This window comes from Ammodytes marinus (genome assembly GCF_949987685.1).
Source record: "Ammodytes marinus genome assembly, chromosome: 17".
In the NCBI taxonomy this organism is placed as follows: domain Eukaryota; kingdom Metazoa; phylum Chordata; class Actinopteri; order Uranoscopiformes; family Ammodytidae; genus Ammodytes; species Ammodytes marinus.
The window spans coordinates 15,567,095-15,586,112 of NC_137221.1; the positions used below are offsets into that span (position 1 = coordinate 15,567,095).

A 19,018-nucleotide genomic window follows, 5' to 3' on the forward strand; every position below is an offset into this window, starting at 1 on the left:
GTACTTTAAAGGTGCTGCAGCATTACAGGTGCAGCCAGGTCTAAACAATGCTCATGATACTCATGGATCCTGGCTTCCCATCTCTTGCTGTAGTTTAAAATAACAAGGGACGCTCTAAATTGATACTGATGGCAATGCCTATATCACTGATTTCTACTTTAGTGAGGCCTAAGAACAGCAGGGTACTATTTAAATGTGCTATCTCTTCTGGATCATGTGTAGCAGATATTTCTTACTATGTGTATTCATTATTCATTTCATGTCAACGCTGCCAGCGTGTCTCAAAGGACTGCTGTGTCTGTTCAATAATATTTTCTGCCAGGCACATTGTGGTCATTAACGTTGATAAGTTTATTGTTCATTGTTCATTGCAATGCTAGCCAGAAATGAATATTCTTTTGTGGAATACATTTACCAAGAACCTTGTTTGAATTCCTGCAGGTTCTCTGTACTTGATTGTTTGGTATAGTAGTAGGCGGCATGAAGCAACTAAGCAGCCAGTTTTCTTGCCTTCCTTTTAAAATACAGGGTTTCTCTGCATATCGATGTGCAGAATGGCCAGAAGCTAACATTGACACCTAAGCTATAGAGGAGAAACTGTAATTGTTTGCTTTGCATGGTGCTCTGGTTCAAAAGGAGAAAAAAGCCAAACATACTGGGAACAATGCTGTAAGTGTTTTGGTCAGAGAGGAGAGCAATCAGACAATCACTGCAGAAGCTTTCATTCTCCTCCTTCACCAAATCTTTATTGTGACATAGGCTTAAAATTATGTGTTAGATTTTAAATAACAATCACATGTGCATATGCAGAAAGTAGAGCTAAGAAATATTTGCTTGACAATTGACATATTGTTCATAATAGGAATTTGATAGCTCTTGATAAGAACATTTCAAAACACAGAGCATGACTACACCTTGCGGCATTCAGTTTTGTCATGGAATGAACAGGGAGCGGTTGCTCGCACCAAATCTTGGTAATCCGCTATCAAATACTGTTCTGTGCTGCTTAATGATTGGTGACACACCTCCCACTGTGCTCCCCTTCCAGCTCTAGTGCATTCATGCTCATTGTGACTCACCGACCTACCAAATGAACGGCAGCTGAAAGAACTTAATGACCCTGGAGAGAATACATTAAGCACAATGACTTAGAATAGAATTTGATCATCCTATGATCAACTAATGGATTGCAAAATCTAAAAATCCAAAGTCTTGAACCCCAAGACAACTTGATAATTTGCCTATTCTCATGAAGCGCTTTCAGACGTTTAAGCATCTTCAGATTTCCATGGAGAGGAACTCCATTTTGACCATAAATAGGCTGCTTTTGTCAACCTGTTTTGGTCATGTATTTTATGGTGACAGTAAAAAAAATATGGTATACACTCCCTTAAAGAGGACCTATGATGCTTTTTGACTTTTATGACCTATAAACGTTGTTATGATGATTCATAGTCATGCTTAACCATACTAAATTATCAAATAATGACTTACATGCATTTCGACGTATTCCCTGCTGACCGTCTGGGGTGTCTGTGCAGAGCACTAAACACTATTCTAGCCAGTCGAGAAGTTACGTCTTCAAAGCGGTCTACCCTTTCATAATTCGTGACGTCGCATAAAAATTTGTGACGTGACCACGCGGATGTTTCCATGTATGGTAATGCTGTCACTTCCCTGTTCGCGTCTGCCTCGCGCCCTTATAGGTCCATGCTCGCGCTTCCCGCCACTGAAAGTGTTTCGGAAGGAAGGTAACCAATCACAATGGAGTGGGGTTTGCAAGAGGGGGGAGGGTAGAGGAGATGGCCGATGCACAGGCGGAGGGAGCGGAGATTGCCGAAGCACACACACTCACGTGTTGACAGGACGTGCTGGATCGCCAAAATAAGAGAAAGAGCTTCCCGAAAATCTACATAGTTTTTTGTGATGTGATTCGTGTCAGGTTGCTCTATAGCAGTGTAAAACAAGAAATTAAGACCAGAAAAGTAGTATAATAGGTCCTCTTTAAGGCACATATCTGTTGGTCTACCTACATCTGCCTCTCTCTGTCTGTGTCAGAGACGATAGCTGAAGTGTCAGGCTCGGGGCTACATGTTATCACCATCCCTCCTACTTCTTCATCTATCATTCCCTTATCAGATTACAGTGTACACACACACACACACACACACACACACAGGCGCATCCTCTCACACGGTCACACAATGCTTAATCTTCTTTCCTTCACAACTGCTACTAGTGCCACTGGGATCTGTTGATAAAATCCAAATTGTATGCAAATTGGTCTGAGGCAGAGTCTGGGACACCAATCCTAACAGTGGGTTTATAAGAACATATATAAAACATATTAGATGAGGGGCCCTCGGGTGCAGTCTTCCGCGGTTGAAGACTGTCGACGTAGTATTATTGCTTTGGGAATAATGCAGAGTTTACCCCAAAATAGCCACATGTTTACAAATCAAACACACGTGCATGCGCCCGCATCTACTTCTTCGCTCAAATATATTCACAGATGCACTCAGCCTTGAAAAATACATTCGTGACGAGTCACATCTCTGTACATTCTGAACACATGTACACACAGACGCCGCATTGCTGTGCACACGTGGACACACACACACACACACACACACACACACACACACACACACACACACACACACACACACACACACACACACACACACACACACACACACACATACATCAATAGAAGGGTGTGTCTGGGAGCTATTTTAAATGAAACCACATGAAAGAGAGAAGGGGGGTGCAGAGGGAGATGCTCCATACAAAGACATGGGAGCACTGGGGAACTGGAAAGGAGAATAAAACAGGAAGATACGATGCTGCTGAACATAAAATATTGTCAAAGAAAATATACCCATCTGGTTTATGTTTATCATGATCATGTTTAGGGTCTGCAATGATGGACCATTGGATTGATGTTTCCAATGCATTAATAGTTTATACTATAAAATGCCTGAAAATAATGGAAAAATATCCATCAAAGTGTCCGATAACACAAAGGTCTGTCTTTAAATTGCATGTTTAAGTCATAAAACACAAATATATTGAATTTAAAAAAAATCAATAGGTATTATTAACGACATGTTATATTACATTATATCAATGTGTTAGTACAGGTTTGAACACAAATGGTTAGGTCTGCTGAGTCTATTTTAAGTTGATTTTGCCATCAGGTTTGTCAAGCCACCATAAAATGGATCATATCCACTTAAATCAATCAATCCATTCAAATATGGACTCAAAGGAACAGTACAGAAGTCCACGGGTAACAACATCCTGCTGATAAGTAGATGTGTTTGTAGACTGTAGTTCTTGTCTAGGTGTACCAGGGGGCAGCGTGGAGAGGACCACAGCTCTGCAGGAAACTTTTTTGTTTCTCTGGAAAGTGTTTGATCAGAATAATTCACTTGTCAGTTGCAAGTTAACATTCTGTATGTGTGTGTCAATCCAAGGTCAGAGGAGGACTCTGAGGGCAACAGGGACATCTGCGGTGAGATTCTCCAGATGAAAGCTCTTGAGAGGCTCACGTCTACGGTTAGTGTCTGCATGTGGTTGGATTCAAAATGGCTTCTTCAGTACACTGTGTGTTTTTAATGTATCAACCGTAGTTTTTTGTTTTGTTTTGTGTGTTTTGCTTTGTTTTGACACCTTATTCTCTTATCAGGTACAAAGTGAGTTGGCGGCTTGTCTTGCCCGAAAGACTCGCAAAGCTTGTAAGTACACATTTAACTTTCTTCTTCCTTTAAACTGCATTATGAGAACATGGAGTGACAAAGATAATGTTACATATGAACGATTATTGATGCCATCATTCTGTTTGTGGTGGATTGCAGTATCGGAGCAGGACTCTGAGACGACCGAGACGAGCCCACAGGAGCCTCGCACGCCCAGCGAGGAGAGCAGCCCGGTAATGAACGCACACAGAATGACATACACACAATCATACTGTATTATTTTATCCCCCCCGCCCCCCACACACACATACACTGATGCTTCAGTTCATTTTACCTTTCAATTTTTATATTTTCCTTGGCAATCTGGAGATTGCACATTTGGCTTAAAGTTGGCCTTTAGGAACATTTGAAAGGCAATCCAATTTAGCATACAAATATGTATAGTAAAAGGGAATAAGTCAAATGCGGTTTTGAACACAGCATGTGCTTTTTCGAGGGGTGCTACGCCTATGAAATGTTGGCAAAAAAACATGCAAAACAGCTGTTGGTTCAACCTGTGCTGGGAAACACTCGGTGCCATTTTGCATATCATTATTTGAAGAAGCTGTAGGCTATTTGTTTTATCTTGCTGATTCACAGTTTGTTTTCTTCTAGACTCTGATGAAACTTTTTGACGACGGTTGTAACCAGATTTCTGTAAACAAAGGTCTGGAATTGGATGAGACCAACACTGGCCATTTCAAATGTTCCTTAATCATCTCCAGAACAGATTGGCTAGAGACATCCGTAATAAGAGATCATAATTGGCTTATTTTGGCTACCTTGCTATCTTTTTAAAGGTCTCTGTGAGTGCAACCTGTGCATATGTATGTGAGTGCATCTCTATGTTTTAAAATGGGTTCAGAGCAGAGAGTGCAAAGGGAGGTCTATTTGCTTTCCGGTCCCATCTACAGTGGAAACCTCTTTTTCCCCATCAATTATTTATTCTCTGATTACAGCAGAGATGAGGAGAACAGGGAAAGACAAATAACACACAATTACACACGCAGTACTGTGAATCCGTGGTTAACATGCTTTGGGCTTGTGTAAAACCCTGTCACAAGGTGCATAATGCATATGACCATGACTTTGGGGGTGCAATTAAAGATAGATAGATACAACCCTCTCATTGTATTGTGTTTGGATAAGTTTAAAAGCAAAGAGCCTGTTTTTCTTGTTTCATTTAGAGACCGCTTATGCTTCATATAAACTGGATCCATAGTGATAGTCATAGTGCTGCTGTGGTTTAAACATCCACAGGAAACATTTCAGAAGTAGAATTTAGAGTCAGTTCTAGAGATCCACTATTTTTCGTTCCGATTCTTATATCTGGGTGTTGGGTTTTCGACTGATACAGATACTGTTCGATATCATAATTATTATACACTGCATATTGTAGTGATAACATAAGTATTTGTTTAGCTAGTTTGCATAATGAGAAGGACAATAAAGCACACACTCCTGCAAAATGTCAAGTAGTACACAGTGAAGTCCATGAGATATTGCCATGTTGGTCCCAGGTGTGCGGATTAAAATCTTTTCTGTTTGCATCTTATTTTATATAAAAACAATGGAAACATTTAGCTAATTCAACTCAATGCAACTTAACCGGACTAGAGTCAAATTGAGTGTGTTACACTACTCAGTTAGATGTCAAACTCGAGCCAAACTAATTAAGGAAAATAGGGGCAAAAAGGTGATAGACAGAGACAGCCACACAATTCAAACAGACACAGACAGGTTTATCTCGCTGTGTTCTGTGTCTAGGACAGGACGCTAGAAAACAGGTTAACAGGAAACGGACAGGGGCAGGGGACGGGGGGGCTGATATAATGTCTGTGTGTGTGTGTACGTGGCCATTCTACCCGATAAGAGTTTTCATTTGGGGGGAAGTTTTCCTAGTAAACAAAACAAAGTGTGGGAGTATGCCATCATGGTCTGCATGTGCATGGCACCGTGGGATAGTTGAGCTCACAGGAAGGGTTAACCTGCTCCCAGCCAAATGAAATACCCCCTCTCTCTTCCAAGGAAAATAAACAGACTTGGCTGCCAACCACTCGTGATAACCATCATACTAGCAGCACCCTAGGGAACACACACACACACACACACACACACACACACACACACACACACACACACACACACACACACACACACACACACACACACACACACACACACACACACACTATTACTGGCTGCTTCATATTGATTTTTATACTTTTTGCCAGGACGGTTAACACCCCTTCTAAGTCCCAACTATAGAGGAGGAGGCAGACAGTCGTCATCTCTCTCCCCCCCACCCCCCTCAAAGCATACACTCTCTCTTCCTACACACACTCCCGCCCACTAGTACCACTGATCACACACACTCACTCGTTCTCCGCCAGATCCTCTGACACTGAGCAGTCGGACTGAGACAACCAGAGAGGTGCAACAGATAAAGGGATTTACAGACACGTAATAGATGAAAAGAATAAAAGACAAGAGAAGACCGACAGAGACAGGAGAGATAGAGAAACCAGGATTACCCTTTAATCTCATTCTCCCTCACATGGGCACAGAGACACTGAAAAAAAAACGTGTCCCTGTATGTTTCTGGATTATGCCCCAAACTGCTTTTTCATTCACCTCTTGGACCAAAACACTGAACTTTCTTGGTGAGGTTTTGACTGTTTCCGCCATGTCTTGGGACTGCGGGTTGAGATATGTGTTCATGCCCCCTGTGTTGCAGCTGGGCGGGGTGTGTGCGTTGCGGGATGGCGGTGGCGGTGGCAGCAGTGGAGGAGGAGTGGGGGGTGTGTGTGGCCGCGAGGAGCTGACCAGCCGGCTGGGCCTGGAGGCCGTACAGCGGCTGGCCAAGGACGGCTGCCGGCTGCTGCAGAACCACAACTACCGGCTGCCCGACAGGAACCAGGCGGTGAGTAGAGTGTGTGATAATGACGCTTAAGATTTTTGAAGGTATCATACACACTACAGTACATCATTTTGATACGGATAGGAATGGTGTTGTTGGGGGGCTGTCGACTTGTTGGCCTTTCGCCGTGTAGTCTGCAGAGCAAGTTGCGGCTGTGTGGTTGAGTGTGAGTAGAGAGTACTGGACGTCATCATGTGGTTATAATGTTGTCATTATTGGCGTCACTTTTAAGCACGCACATAGAAGCGCACACACACACACACACACACACACACACACACACACACACACACACACACACACACACACACACACACACACAGTAAATCATCAGTACGATCCTGATTTGTGTTTCTGTGACAAACTCACTCCTCATTTTGTATATAATCTCAGTACATGCTCTCACACACACACACACACACACACACACACACACACACACACACACACACACACACACACACACACACACACACACACACACACACACACACACACACACACACACACACACACACACACACACACACACATGGTAACTGAAGGTATCATTACAGAAGCACAGAGCTTCGGTTCATTCAGATCACTATAGATTAAACCACCACCAGTTCTAAAGCTGGTCTAATGTGGGTGTTAATAATGGCTTACTGTAATGTGATCTCGGAATCTTTTCACAGTCTGTCTGTCATGTACTCTGTGTGTGTGTGTGTGTGTGTGTGTGTGTGTGTGTGTGTGTGTGTGTGTGTGTGTGTGTCCATGTCCATGTACATCCTTTGTGATGTTGAGGGTCTGTGTGTGAGTTTCTGCTGGCTAGAGCTTATAATCATGTGAGGAAGCTTGTGTGAGTGGGACTGTACGTACGTGCTAATGAAGTGTCTGTGCTGTGGCAGGCTGAGTCAGTTTGTGCACATAATGAGTGGGGTGTTAGTGAAGCGCTGTACTGTATAATCCCGTGCTACAGAACACCTGAGGGCAGGAAACCAAGCGAAAAGCATCACCATGCGTGCGTTTGAGAGAAATCTTACACATCGCTCATCAGCTTAGTGAGTTCGACCAAAGCCCAGCCTAGGGGATTTGCCAAAGTGCTTATGATTTCACTTTAATTTCTTATATATAAAAGTAGAAACATTATTGCATTTTATTACAGCATTACTATTGTATGTAATATTTCTGAAGTGTTTGTTAAAGCAGGATTGTAAAGACACTTCTCTACATACAGAACCCTTTTCATTTGTAGAACAATTTGCTGAACTTTCAGGTTAAATTATATCTCCTAAAATAGAATTTCAAGTGCTCCCAAGCTGATGTAAGTTACATGAGGATAAACGTTATCGGGATAACACCTTTCCTTTGAAGTGTTTGAAAGTTTTAAAGCCCTTTAAACTTGCTTATATGAAATGCGCTTTACAAGGTTTTGCTGCACACACACACACACACACACACACACACACACACACACACACACACACACACACACACACACACACACACACACACACACACACACACACACACACACACACACACACACACACACACACACACACACACACACACACACACACACACACACACACACACACACACACACACACACACACACACACACACACACACACACACACACACACACACAACGATGGCAGCAAGCTACTGTACTGACTGTGGTATAATACATCATTGGTCAATGGTCATGTTGGATGAGGCACCACTATCATTATCAGAGATTTACTGTTGTACAAACAAGCAGTGTCAAACAAAATTAATCAAATGACCTCTGCAGCTTTTTTTCTGTTATTCAGCAGGTTTATGGGCTGGATCAGGGTCTTCTAGTCTTCAGTAGATAGGAAGCATATGTTGATCTAATCATTTTTTAAGAGCTTGCATAGGCCATGATATTCTTTCAGTAATGCACATTGCACAGGTGATGAATAATCATTGTAGCCAGGTTGCTATCCAGCTCAGGCTGCAATATGTGGCAGAAATGACAAAACCAAGAAAAACAAGCTAGCTTCACCTAAGACCATTCTCCTTTTCCTGAGTTGTTGTCATGGTGATTTTTTTTCAAGTTTCCCTTCTTTTCCATGACAGACAAGGTCTGACGAACCGGTGTGGGCTGTTTCCATAGTGACATAACTCCTGTGTCAGTACAGGGTATTGAATGCACCTCTGCCTTCTAGTCACTTCAGACTTGTATCTGGACTCTACCACATTTGACTCAGCCATCTGAGTTTACCAAAGGTCACCCTGCATAAAGGATTATACATGACATACACACATACACACAGGAAGGCTTTTTTTTAAGCAGCTTGGGTTACTTTTTAACAGGAAATTATACTGTGTGTGTGTGTGTGTGTGTGTGTGTGTGTGTGTGTGTGTGTGTGTGTGTGTGTGTGTGTGTGTGTGTGTGTGTGTGTGTGTGTGTGTGTGTGTGTGTGTGTGTGTGTGTGTGTGTGTGTGTGTGTGTGTGTGTGTGTGTGTGTGTGTGTGTGTGTGTGTGTGTGTGTGTGTGTGTGTGTGTGTGTGTGTGTGTACACATGTGCTGTTGCAGTTGTGTGCGTGGACCTAAAAGCATTGTGTTCTCATATTCTTATCCAATATTTCCAGGAATCAAGCCCAGAGCTATCACAACACAGATATGGCTTGGTCACTCTCAGCACAGATGCCAACACACACACACACACACACACGCACGCACGCACGCACGCACGCACGCACGCACGCACGCACGCACGCACGCACGCACGCACGCACGCACGCACGCACGCACGCACGCACGCACGCACGCACGCACGCACGCACGCACGCACGCACGCACGCACGCACGCACGCACGCACACACACACACACACACACACACACACACACACACACAGAGAACAGGAAGGGAACAGAGAGTGCTTCCTTTAGGTTCTCCATGAGGTCCACCTTTCCTCACGATACAATTCGTCATATTATATGTGTGTTTATGTGAGAAAGAAAGAAAAGAGGGCTGGCAGACTGAGTGAAAGAGAGGCAGAGAGGGGACAAAAGAGCTTTTGTCACTCAAGTCCTGATTTCCCAAGAGGCCAAAGCATATTTTGTGCGTCCCATGTCTTGTTCTTGCTGGTGCACATATTGAACTCTGTCAAGGTGTGTGTCTGTGTGTGTGTTTGAAGATGTCTGTGTGTACACAATTGAGGCGAGGAGAGGAAAAGAGAAAAAAAGGTGTTTTCAGAAGTGTAGAGAGGAGACAGGGACGAGGGAAGGGTGGAGAGGACGTGGACATACAGATGGACACAACACCAGTTAGGCGGACACTTAAAACTGACCTCACAGAAGCAGTTACCAAGGTTTAAGGCATTCTGTCCACCATAACTGCCTGCATTTTTCATACTCTGTCCATAACCCACTTTTGGTTGTTTTAAACCAATAAAGGGTGTAGTTCAGAAGCCCCTTTTTATATGCACTGTGCACTTAATCCGGAGTTTCCCCTGGTCAGCTGTATGTGTGAAAAAAAAATTCCAGGTTATTCGAAAACACAATTAGGATAATTTTTTAATCAACGATGTGTGTATTGACTTTACAGCAGACGGAAACATGCACCTTTACGCTTATAAATTTGATATGAAACCCATATGACAGTTGAATTTCAAACGGCTTCTTTCTCTCAGTCTCTGCTTTTTGTGTTTGTCACTGTTCTCCTACATGTGACTCACTTTCCATCCCATGTGTCTTCTGCCTTTTCTCTTGCTTTCTTTTCCCTTGTTTCTTGTTCCCTCTCTCTCTCTCTCTCTCTTTCTGTGTGGCATAACATTCCGACCTCTCCTCTAAACAGTGTTTGAGTCCATACTTTGTATATTTTTCCTTTTCATAGCTTGAATTCTTTCTCAGGCTAAATGTAATGGTACTTTGAGAGATGCTGAAACAGATTATCCATGTAGAATGCATGTGTAGATATGGTTACATATGCATGATACTAGTTGGAAAGTTGAGAAAAGGTTGACTTTTGTTTTGGTGCATTCATTTTCTGGAATGTGTGTTTGTGTGTGTTATGTGTGGGTTATAATGCTGCCCTCCTCCATACTTGGCTCAGTGATGTTTTTCTTGGCCTCTGTGTAAAGAGTGTTGAGTGTGTAATCGGAAAGATCAACAGATTGCTCCTGCATCAGGAACACAGCACAACATTTCCCTCTCCTTTTGTTTTTATAGTAGTAACTGTGTAATTTGTTACATAATTATGCTCCTTTTTTCAATATGTTCACTATATCCTTGACACTTTTCGTCTAGTTGATGCCGTAGAGACACGACGAAGGTCATAGAAAATGGGGGAAGCTTATTATTGAGCATCCTGCTTCATATTTGAACCCCCGTGGATGATGTGGTCTAATAGCATGTCCCCTTTTAGACCACTTAACCACCGCACTTGTTATCTTGACATGACATCTGGACCGCTGGGTGCGGTTCTGGTGAAATTAATGGCATGGCAGGGACTGATCTCTTTACTTCAGTCATCGCTGCCTTATCTCTGTGTTGCTAATCCACGAGGACATTTCCTTTCAGCATATAACATAAGCAAATAGCAATTATTCTTTGAGAGCACACATTGTCCTCAGGTTGGCAGTCGTTTGTACACTGCACACCATGACGTGTGATAGAGTAAGTTTGTGTACCTGAGTTTCTGGTTTGTTTAACTATCACTTCCACCCAACTCATATTATTTGTGCTGTTTGATTTACTTTATTTTTTTCCGACTGCACGGCTGTGACAGAGGCTTTGCTATCGGGATTCAAACAAGAGTCTCAGTGGTAGAGTGTTTATTTTTTCTTCTTTTTAGCCTATGAGCTACCTGAACACTTATTCAATTAAGCTTAAGAAAGTTGTCCAATATAAATCGAATTGAATAAAAACAATGTCAGTGGTGTAGTTGCAAGAGTTGGAGTATATCGTTATTGTCAGATAGTAATTTTCTAGATACAGACACAGGGATTTTTTTTATATACCGTACTTTTCGGCCTACAAGCCGCGACTTTTTCCCCGTTTTTCGACCCTGTTATTACACACTAGCACAGTATATATTATGTAGCTACTGGGGCTGGGCGTTAGTAATCGAGTACTCGAGTACTCCTCGTTTCAAATGATCTCGATTGGTGGATGAGGAAAATCGTTTTTTGTTTTTTTTAGTGTTTGTAGCCTTTAGGCCGGCCGGTGGGCCGCCCCTATTTTAAAATGTTATATACGTGTACAAAACGGCACAAAACCGATATAAAGTTTAACAAAATTAAATATTTTGATCCAAGTTAAATAAACTATGCGTTGTGTCAAACAGAAACCGCAAATAACTGCCACCTCCGTGCAGCGCAGCCAGTGTGTGGTCTCCACAGCACCGCGGAGCTGAATGCGGTGCTGGAAAACTTGGAAAGTCACGTATAGCCTAAGCCAGGCTGACTTCGGGCACATTCGAGCAAACGACATTTAAGAAGCCTTTATTATGGAATATAGGATTGAGATTCAAAAGCCGACGGTGTAACGTTCCGTTAACGAGGAATTAGTCACGGACAGGAGTGAGCATTACGTGGTTGGATATACTAGCCTACTACTTCTACTGCTTTGGTGAGTTATTTAGCCTATCTATGTGTTTAAATTGTAGGACAATAATTTTATTGTATTTGCTGCCCTTCTTATTTTAAATGTCTATTTTGAATGTTTGCCAACTACAGCCCATGCTTTTTTTCTCTCTCCACTGCAGACCTACTCGATCGGTTTAAATTGTGGCCCGCTTATTTAATTACTTTCAGTTAGGAAAATGTGTTTTAAACTTGTGGAAAATAAATCCTTAATATCATATGGCAACTGTGACTGTTTGACATAAGCATTGAGCGCTTTATTGCGGTCAACCGTTGTTCTGTAGACAGATGCGTTGCGTCCTAAAAATAGAAAAAAGTTTAACGAGGAATCGATTGATCCTCGAGGAATGCAAGCGATCACACGAGTAGCGAAAACACTTGTGCCCATCCCTAATAGCTACTATTGCACAAAATGGTAACACTTACGTACGTTATGCAAATATGCAACTTGTTTGTTGAAATGTGGGAGCTTCCTCAAGCAGCCATCTCTTTCCCGACAATCCCCTCTGTGCACAAACTCTTACATATGGTAATTAAACATTATAACACCTGCGGCTTATTGTCCAGTGCGGCATATAGTACGGAAAGTACGGTATATATATAGCCCAAAATAACAATGAAAACTTTGTCTCAAAGGGCTGAACAAGTCGTACAGCATAGACAGCCGTATCCTTAGATAAATCCTAAATCATATTGTAACCAATCAGATGAGTTTTAGGAGAAAATGACACACCATGCTCCAACACACCTGAGGAACAGGATCCAGTGACTTCAGGGCATTGAACACTACTTCAGTAGAGTATGAGTCATCAGACCATGACACACACACACAATGCACGCACACACTCACACACATGCACGCACGCACGCACACACACGCGCGCACACACACACACACGCTGGCACACGTCACACACACACACACAACAACTGGCAGACACAGACACACACACACACACACACACACACACACACACACACACACACACACACACACACACACACACACACACACACACACACACACACACACACACACACACACACAGCACTTTGGGCTTATTATTTTGTCTGACCCTGAGCCATACCCCAGCTGCTGTCTCCAAGGATCAGGCAACTCCTTTCATCATGCGATCATAGAGACACAAGCTGTGTTGTGTTCGCTTAATCATGTCAGCCTGTTTATTGACTTGTGTTAGTGTGTTACAAAGGTATCAGTGACTGGACTAGTTGTGTTCTATGGAAGGACTCCATGATGTCTAAAATCAGATGAAGATTATAATGCTGTTACTGATTACTCTGTTTGCATGAACCTTAGGACTTTTTTCTTTTTTAGCTTCAGCTGAACTTTCGTGCCAACATACACATGCGTAAATATGCACGCACACACACACTCACACTCACGCACGTGCGTTAACAGAAGAAACAGAAAGACAGCCCTGCACAGAGGGCTCTCTATCAGTTGGGATTGCTGCTTGATCCCTCTGGCTGCGTCTGAGACCGCAGTGAGCAGCTGGAGGAGAGACGTAGCTACTTTATCTCTCCTCCTGCTCCTGTCCTCTCCCTTTGATCCCCCTCTCTTCTTTCTCTGTCCTCTCTTCAGGCTGTTTCTTATTGTGTTCCTTTGTCCATCTGGAGCTCTGTTCCCATTGCACTGACACTGCAGGTGTGTGTGTGTGTGTGTGTGTGTGTGTGTGTGTGTGTGTGTGTGTGTGTGTGTGTGTGTGTGAGAGTGGGTGTGCGCATACCAGAGTCACACATCAATTCGCTGATAATTTTTGGAATAGGAGATTATTTCCAGTTTCAACCCACATTCTTAGTTGTCCCCTTTGTTATTTATTATTACACAATACCATTTCTTCCGAAGGCAGGAAATGAAATACTTCCCTTTGATGGTGCCAACCGGATCTGTTGTGTTTTTTGATAAGCTAGTGTGTGACCCACATTTTCCTACATGTGGGAGAAATGTTTTAATCTTTAGTGGAAGACCCCACTGATACTGGATATTTGAGGTTCATAACATTATGTTTAATTGAGTCTGTAAACTGACAACAATACATTGTCTGATATTTGTTTTGTTTTTAACATAAAATACTATGGTACGAGGATGAACTGAGATTTTCAGTCATCAGAGTCTGCAGTCACAGGACCTAGTGAGTACACCAATAATCTGTTGAGGATGCAAAAAAAAAACCAACATCACGAAAAATGTCACCACTCAATCAAATAGCCTTCCAACAGTTTTGTCCTTGCTTAACTTTTTATGTCTCTTTTCTCTTTCTCAGGAAGCGGTGGGCAGAGTGTGTTTGAAGGAGAGAGGAAGGGACGTGTTGGTGTTGCGGCGGGTGACCTCATCGGTGACGTCGCCGTCGGACCGTCCCTCTCCCACGTCGTCAGGGGGCGGGTCCAGAGAGGAGGATTGTGACAAGAGGTCAGTCCCTCTTCCTGCTCAATAGGAGCCCTCCAAACTAACAGTGGCATCAAAAACATAATCACAGTACCACTCCCTCGCATCTTGAGTTTTTTCTTTTACTTTGGTGTCTCAGGTTGCAACCACACACTCATTCACTCACACCCAACAATATCCCTAGTGTTGTCAATACTGTGTGTGTGTTTTTGTCTTAGATAATGTATGCTTTAGCTTCTGGCTTCTGGCACAGAGCGGGAAGAAGAAGAATGGCTTTTTTGTTTTCAGCTGAAAGGGAAACAAAGATGACACCAAGACTGGTTTACTTCCTTCTACAAATCAGTGTGTGCGTTTAGAGTACAAGTGAATTTCTTCAAAGTCAGTTTCTTTGTGGCAGTGTCTGTGTTTGTGTGTATTTTAGCCAGTGTGTATGTGCCAAGACCCAAGGCACAATGCAGGGAGTGTCAGTGACAGGCAGGTTAAGTGAGTGTGGGCGTGTGTGTCTGTCTTTGTGGGTGTATGTGTATGAATACAGTGCTCAGTATCTTCACTAGCAATCAGTTCCCTCCATGTGCTACTGTAGTAGCTGTCAGAGAGAGAAAGAGAGAGAGAGATAGTTTTGAGCTCTGGAGCTTTTAGCTGACGGGGGCCAAAGCACAAGGCACTTTACCCCACAGGAGAGCACCCATCCTGGGTATGCAAAGCCTTCGATGAGGGCTGATATGAAGATGACCACCGAGCTAGCTACACTTGCAGAGGCAGAGGAGGACATCGCTGACGAAGATGAGGAGGATGATGAGGTCAAGGATGAAGATGGTAGCAGTTCAGAAATCTGTACATTTGATGTCCCACATTTTCGCTACATCGACGAGGAGGACGTGGAGGAGAATAAGGAGGAGGAAGCGAGGGAGGGAGGATGGAGGGATGGAAGGGCTCGTACATGGTGTTCATGCTCCAGTGATGAAGATTGTTGCGACTCTTCCTCCTACAGGTATGTGGTGGTGTCGGGCACACCGCTCAAGATCCTGGAGCATCTGCTAAGTGACCTGCGGCTGGATGACCAAAGAGGGGCACCAGAAAGCCGGGAGAGCGGTAAGTTTCTCGATACACACACGCACGTTATATGCTCACACAGACACATTTCCATAAATATAGAAGTATACATTGAGATAAAAGCAAATAGATAGAAATAATTAGATTAAAAAAAGAAGTGTTATAGCTTTGATATAAATAAACAGCTTTGATTTTTCTGTGCTGTCCAAACAAAGGTGTGTTTAAAACTAGCATTCCCCAGTAACTCCTCACCCTCTCATTCCAAGACTTTTGTTTGCAATTTTTCTTTCAATGCCACGCAACAAGTTACAACACATTCTTTCATTTCCCTCGAAGTGGGTTCAAACCCAGGAGGTATGCACTTCCCCTCAATTGTTTGTGTGTGTGTGTGTGTGTGTGTGTCTGTGTCTGTGTCTGTGTCTGTGTCCGTCTGTCTGTGTGGCTGCATGAGTCAATCAACCTTCACTCCCTATCCAGGTGTGTGTGTGTGTGTGTGTGTGTGTGTGTGTGTGTGTGTGTGTGTGTGTGTGTGTGTGTGTGTGTGTGTGTGTGTGTGTGTGTGTGTGTGTGTGTGTGTGTGTGTGTGTGTGTGTGTGTGTGTGTGTGTGTGTGTGTGTGTGTGTGTGTGTGTGTGTGTGTGTGTGTGTGTGTGTGTGTGTGTGTGTGTGTGTGTGTGTGCAGTCATTCAGCCATGTCATTGCCTGTAACTATGAGGAACATTCAAAAGGTTAAATGCTCTAATGAGTCTGTGAAACGATCCCCTCAGGCTGCTGTAGGCCTTTCTGCCGCAAAACCATTTCAGGTGGCTGTTCAGCGGCATGCCTTATTTTCACAATTACATACCTTACAGCTATGGGGCTCTTTGACAGAGCACCAGTGAAAGTGGTACCGTACTGTTTTTTGTCACCTTGTTTTACCTGAATGTTTTGTCGTTCGTTTTATAGCTGCATATCTGGCGCACATTGAAAGCAGGGCTGCGACTAATGTTTTATTTTCAACTTGCTTGATCTCGACTACTACTACTGCATCTAACCAGTTCAGTATGTTGATTGTAACAAAGTAGTAAAATAAGCAGTGAAAAATTGTCAATGCTGACATTATGTGAATTAATAGAACAAAATCTGACAGTGACATTTTATGCATCCCTCTCTCCCTCGTTTCCTTTTCCTCTCTCTTCTGACTGTAATATTTAGACATAAAAACCCCAATAGGCTCCTTTTAACCTTGAGATATTGTTCATTTAAGTGAGTTATTCCTTTACATATCAAAAAGAAATGCAAGTGATGAAAAAAACAATCTAATTTCTAACTTAACTTCTGGTTTAAATTCAGTGTCAGCATGGAGCCCAGGTCCAGTAAAGTGACATTTGTATCAAACAGGGGACCGATCTTTGTTTTCTAAAACCCAGCCTTGCCTGTTTGCACCCTTTTGAGACAAGGCGTCTTTATGCATTGACTCCTCAGCACCACCAGCTCCCAGCAGTCCACAGGGAGCCATCTCACTAAATTGCAGGAAGCAAACACAGAAAGAGGGAGAGATAGATGTAGGGGAGAGAGAGAGAGAACTGAGATGCTCTTTGTGGAGGAAGACTGCCTGATATTTATTCCCTCAAAAGAGGACAAACACTTTTCCCCCCCTAAGGCTAGGGCTATTTATTCATTTTACGAAGTTGGATAGAGACGCAAAAGAGAGGTTGCAGATAAACAGTAAATGTGCATGTTTGTCTGTCCTTGTCTCTGTATCTGTGTGCGTGCATCTATTGGCCTATGTGCGCTGAATACACATGAGGGTGTGCGTGTGTGTGTGTGTGTGTGTGTGTGTGTGTGTGTGTGTGTGTGTGTGCCCTCTGGGGTGGTGTTGCTGTTTAAGCGGGCTTAGCTGTGCAGCATGTTGAACAGGCTTTAACACACTTCCACATAGAGAGAGTACTTACCCCAACCACCCTCTTCCATGTATGCATAAACACACACACACACAAATCAAAAAACACAGTAGCATATTACTGCGATTAGTTCAGCACACTAACATTTTCTGTCTTTTTCCTTACACTCACAAGAGATAAAGTCCCCAAGGTCAGACCTGAATGAGTTATTCATCAGGGTGGTGTGTGTGTGTGTGTGTGTGTGTGTGTGTGTGTGTGTGTGTGTGTGTGTGTGTGTGTGTGTGTGTGTGTGTGTGTGTGTGTGTGTGTGTGTGTGTGTGTGTGTGTGTGTGTGTGTGTGTGTGTGTGTGTGTGTGTGTGTGTGTGTGTGTGTGTGTGTGTGTGTGTGTGTGTGTGTGTGTGTGTGTGTGTGTGTGTGTGTGTGTGTGTGTGTGTGTGTGTGTGTGCGTGCACATGTGTGTGTGGATTGCTGTGGCTATGAGTGTGTTTGTGTTTGATTTTGTGTGTGCCAGCGGGATAGCGCAGAGGGCATATGCTGAAGATGAAAATGGATATTTATCATCACAGAGAGCTGAGAGAGGGCAAGTGTAGGAGAGGAGCAGCAGGAGGAAATGTAAGCGACGAGAAGGAGAAATTGAAAGGGGGGGGGGGCGAGAAAGGGAGGACAGTCTGGGATGGAGTGAGTGAGATGGGGAACAACTGATTTGCGGTGGAGGAATGAAATTTAAGTCCTTAGGGTTTTGAAAAAGTGATAAGCTCAATCAGACCTGTCTAAAAATATTTCTTGAGAAAAGTTGTCTTTTTATTTCTAAAGAGAAGACGGTTGATCAAATATTAATGCTGCGGCCTCTTCTCCATCTTCTATAATTGATGTATTTGCTCTCTGTCCAACAGAGCCATATTTGGGTCACACATTTTCTCAGGGAAAGAGTTTGACACCACCCACCCACACACACACAGACACACACAGACAGACACACACAGATGGACACACAGACACACACACGCACGCAGGCAGGCAGGCAGGCAGGCAGGCAGGCAGGCAGGCAGGCAGGCAGGCAGGCAGGCAGGCAGGCAGGCAGACAGACAGACAGACAGACAGACAGACAGACAGACAGACAGACAGACAGACACCACAGCTCCCTCACACCACCAAAAATGGCTCATTACCCATATGCCACGAGGGATGTTGTTTATATGTGGTTTCTACCCATTGCGCACCTGCTGAGCATGCAGTCTCACTCTAAGCTTCCTCTACTCTGATGAATATCTGTAGTTTTTGAAGTAGTTGAGCATATGAACCAAGAGAAAGAAAAACCCTGTAACCCCTTTTTTGGGATGTGTTTTGTTTTCTTAAAAACTTGGTTTCAAATCTAAAGTATTTATCTGCAACATTTAATATTGACCAAG

The 19,018-nt window shown here is 43.3% G+C and overlaps 1 protein-coding gene across 1 annotated transcript in view; it reads left to right on the plus strand.

Moving 5' to 3' along the window:
* The window catches only part of rapgef5a (Rap guanine nucleotide exchange factor (GEF) 5a), a 46,299-nt gene that overhangs the window by 15,266 nt on the left and 12,015 nt on the right, over positions 1-19,018 (plus strand). The window contains exons 6-11 of the mRNA XM_080045761.1: positions 3,480-3,561; positions 3,692-3,740; positions 3,861-3,934; positions 6,478-6,663; positions 14,552-14,697; positions 15,665-15,765. Coding sequence (XP_079901887.1) covers positions 3,480-3,561; positions 3,692-3,740; positions 3,861-3,934; positions 6,478-6,663; positions 14,552-14,697; positions 15,665-15,765 — 638 coding nt within the window. The remainder of the gene's footprint in view (positions 1-3,479; positions 3,562-3,691; positions 3,741-3,860; positions 3,935-6,477; positions 6,664-14,551; positions 14,698-15,664; positions 15,766-19,018) is intronic.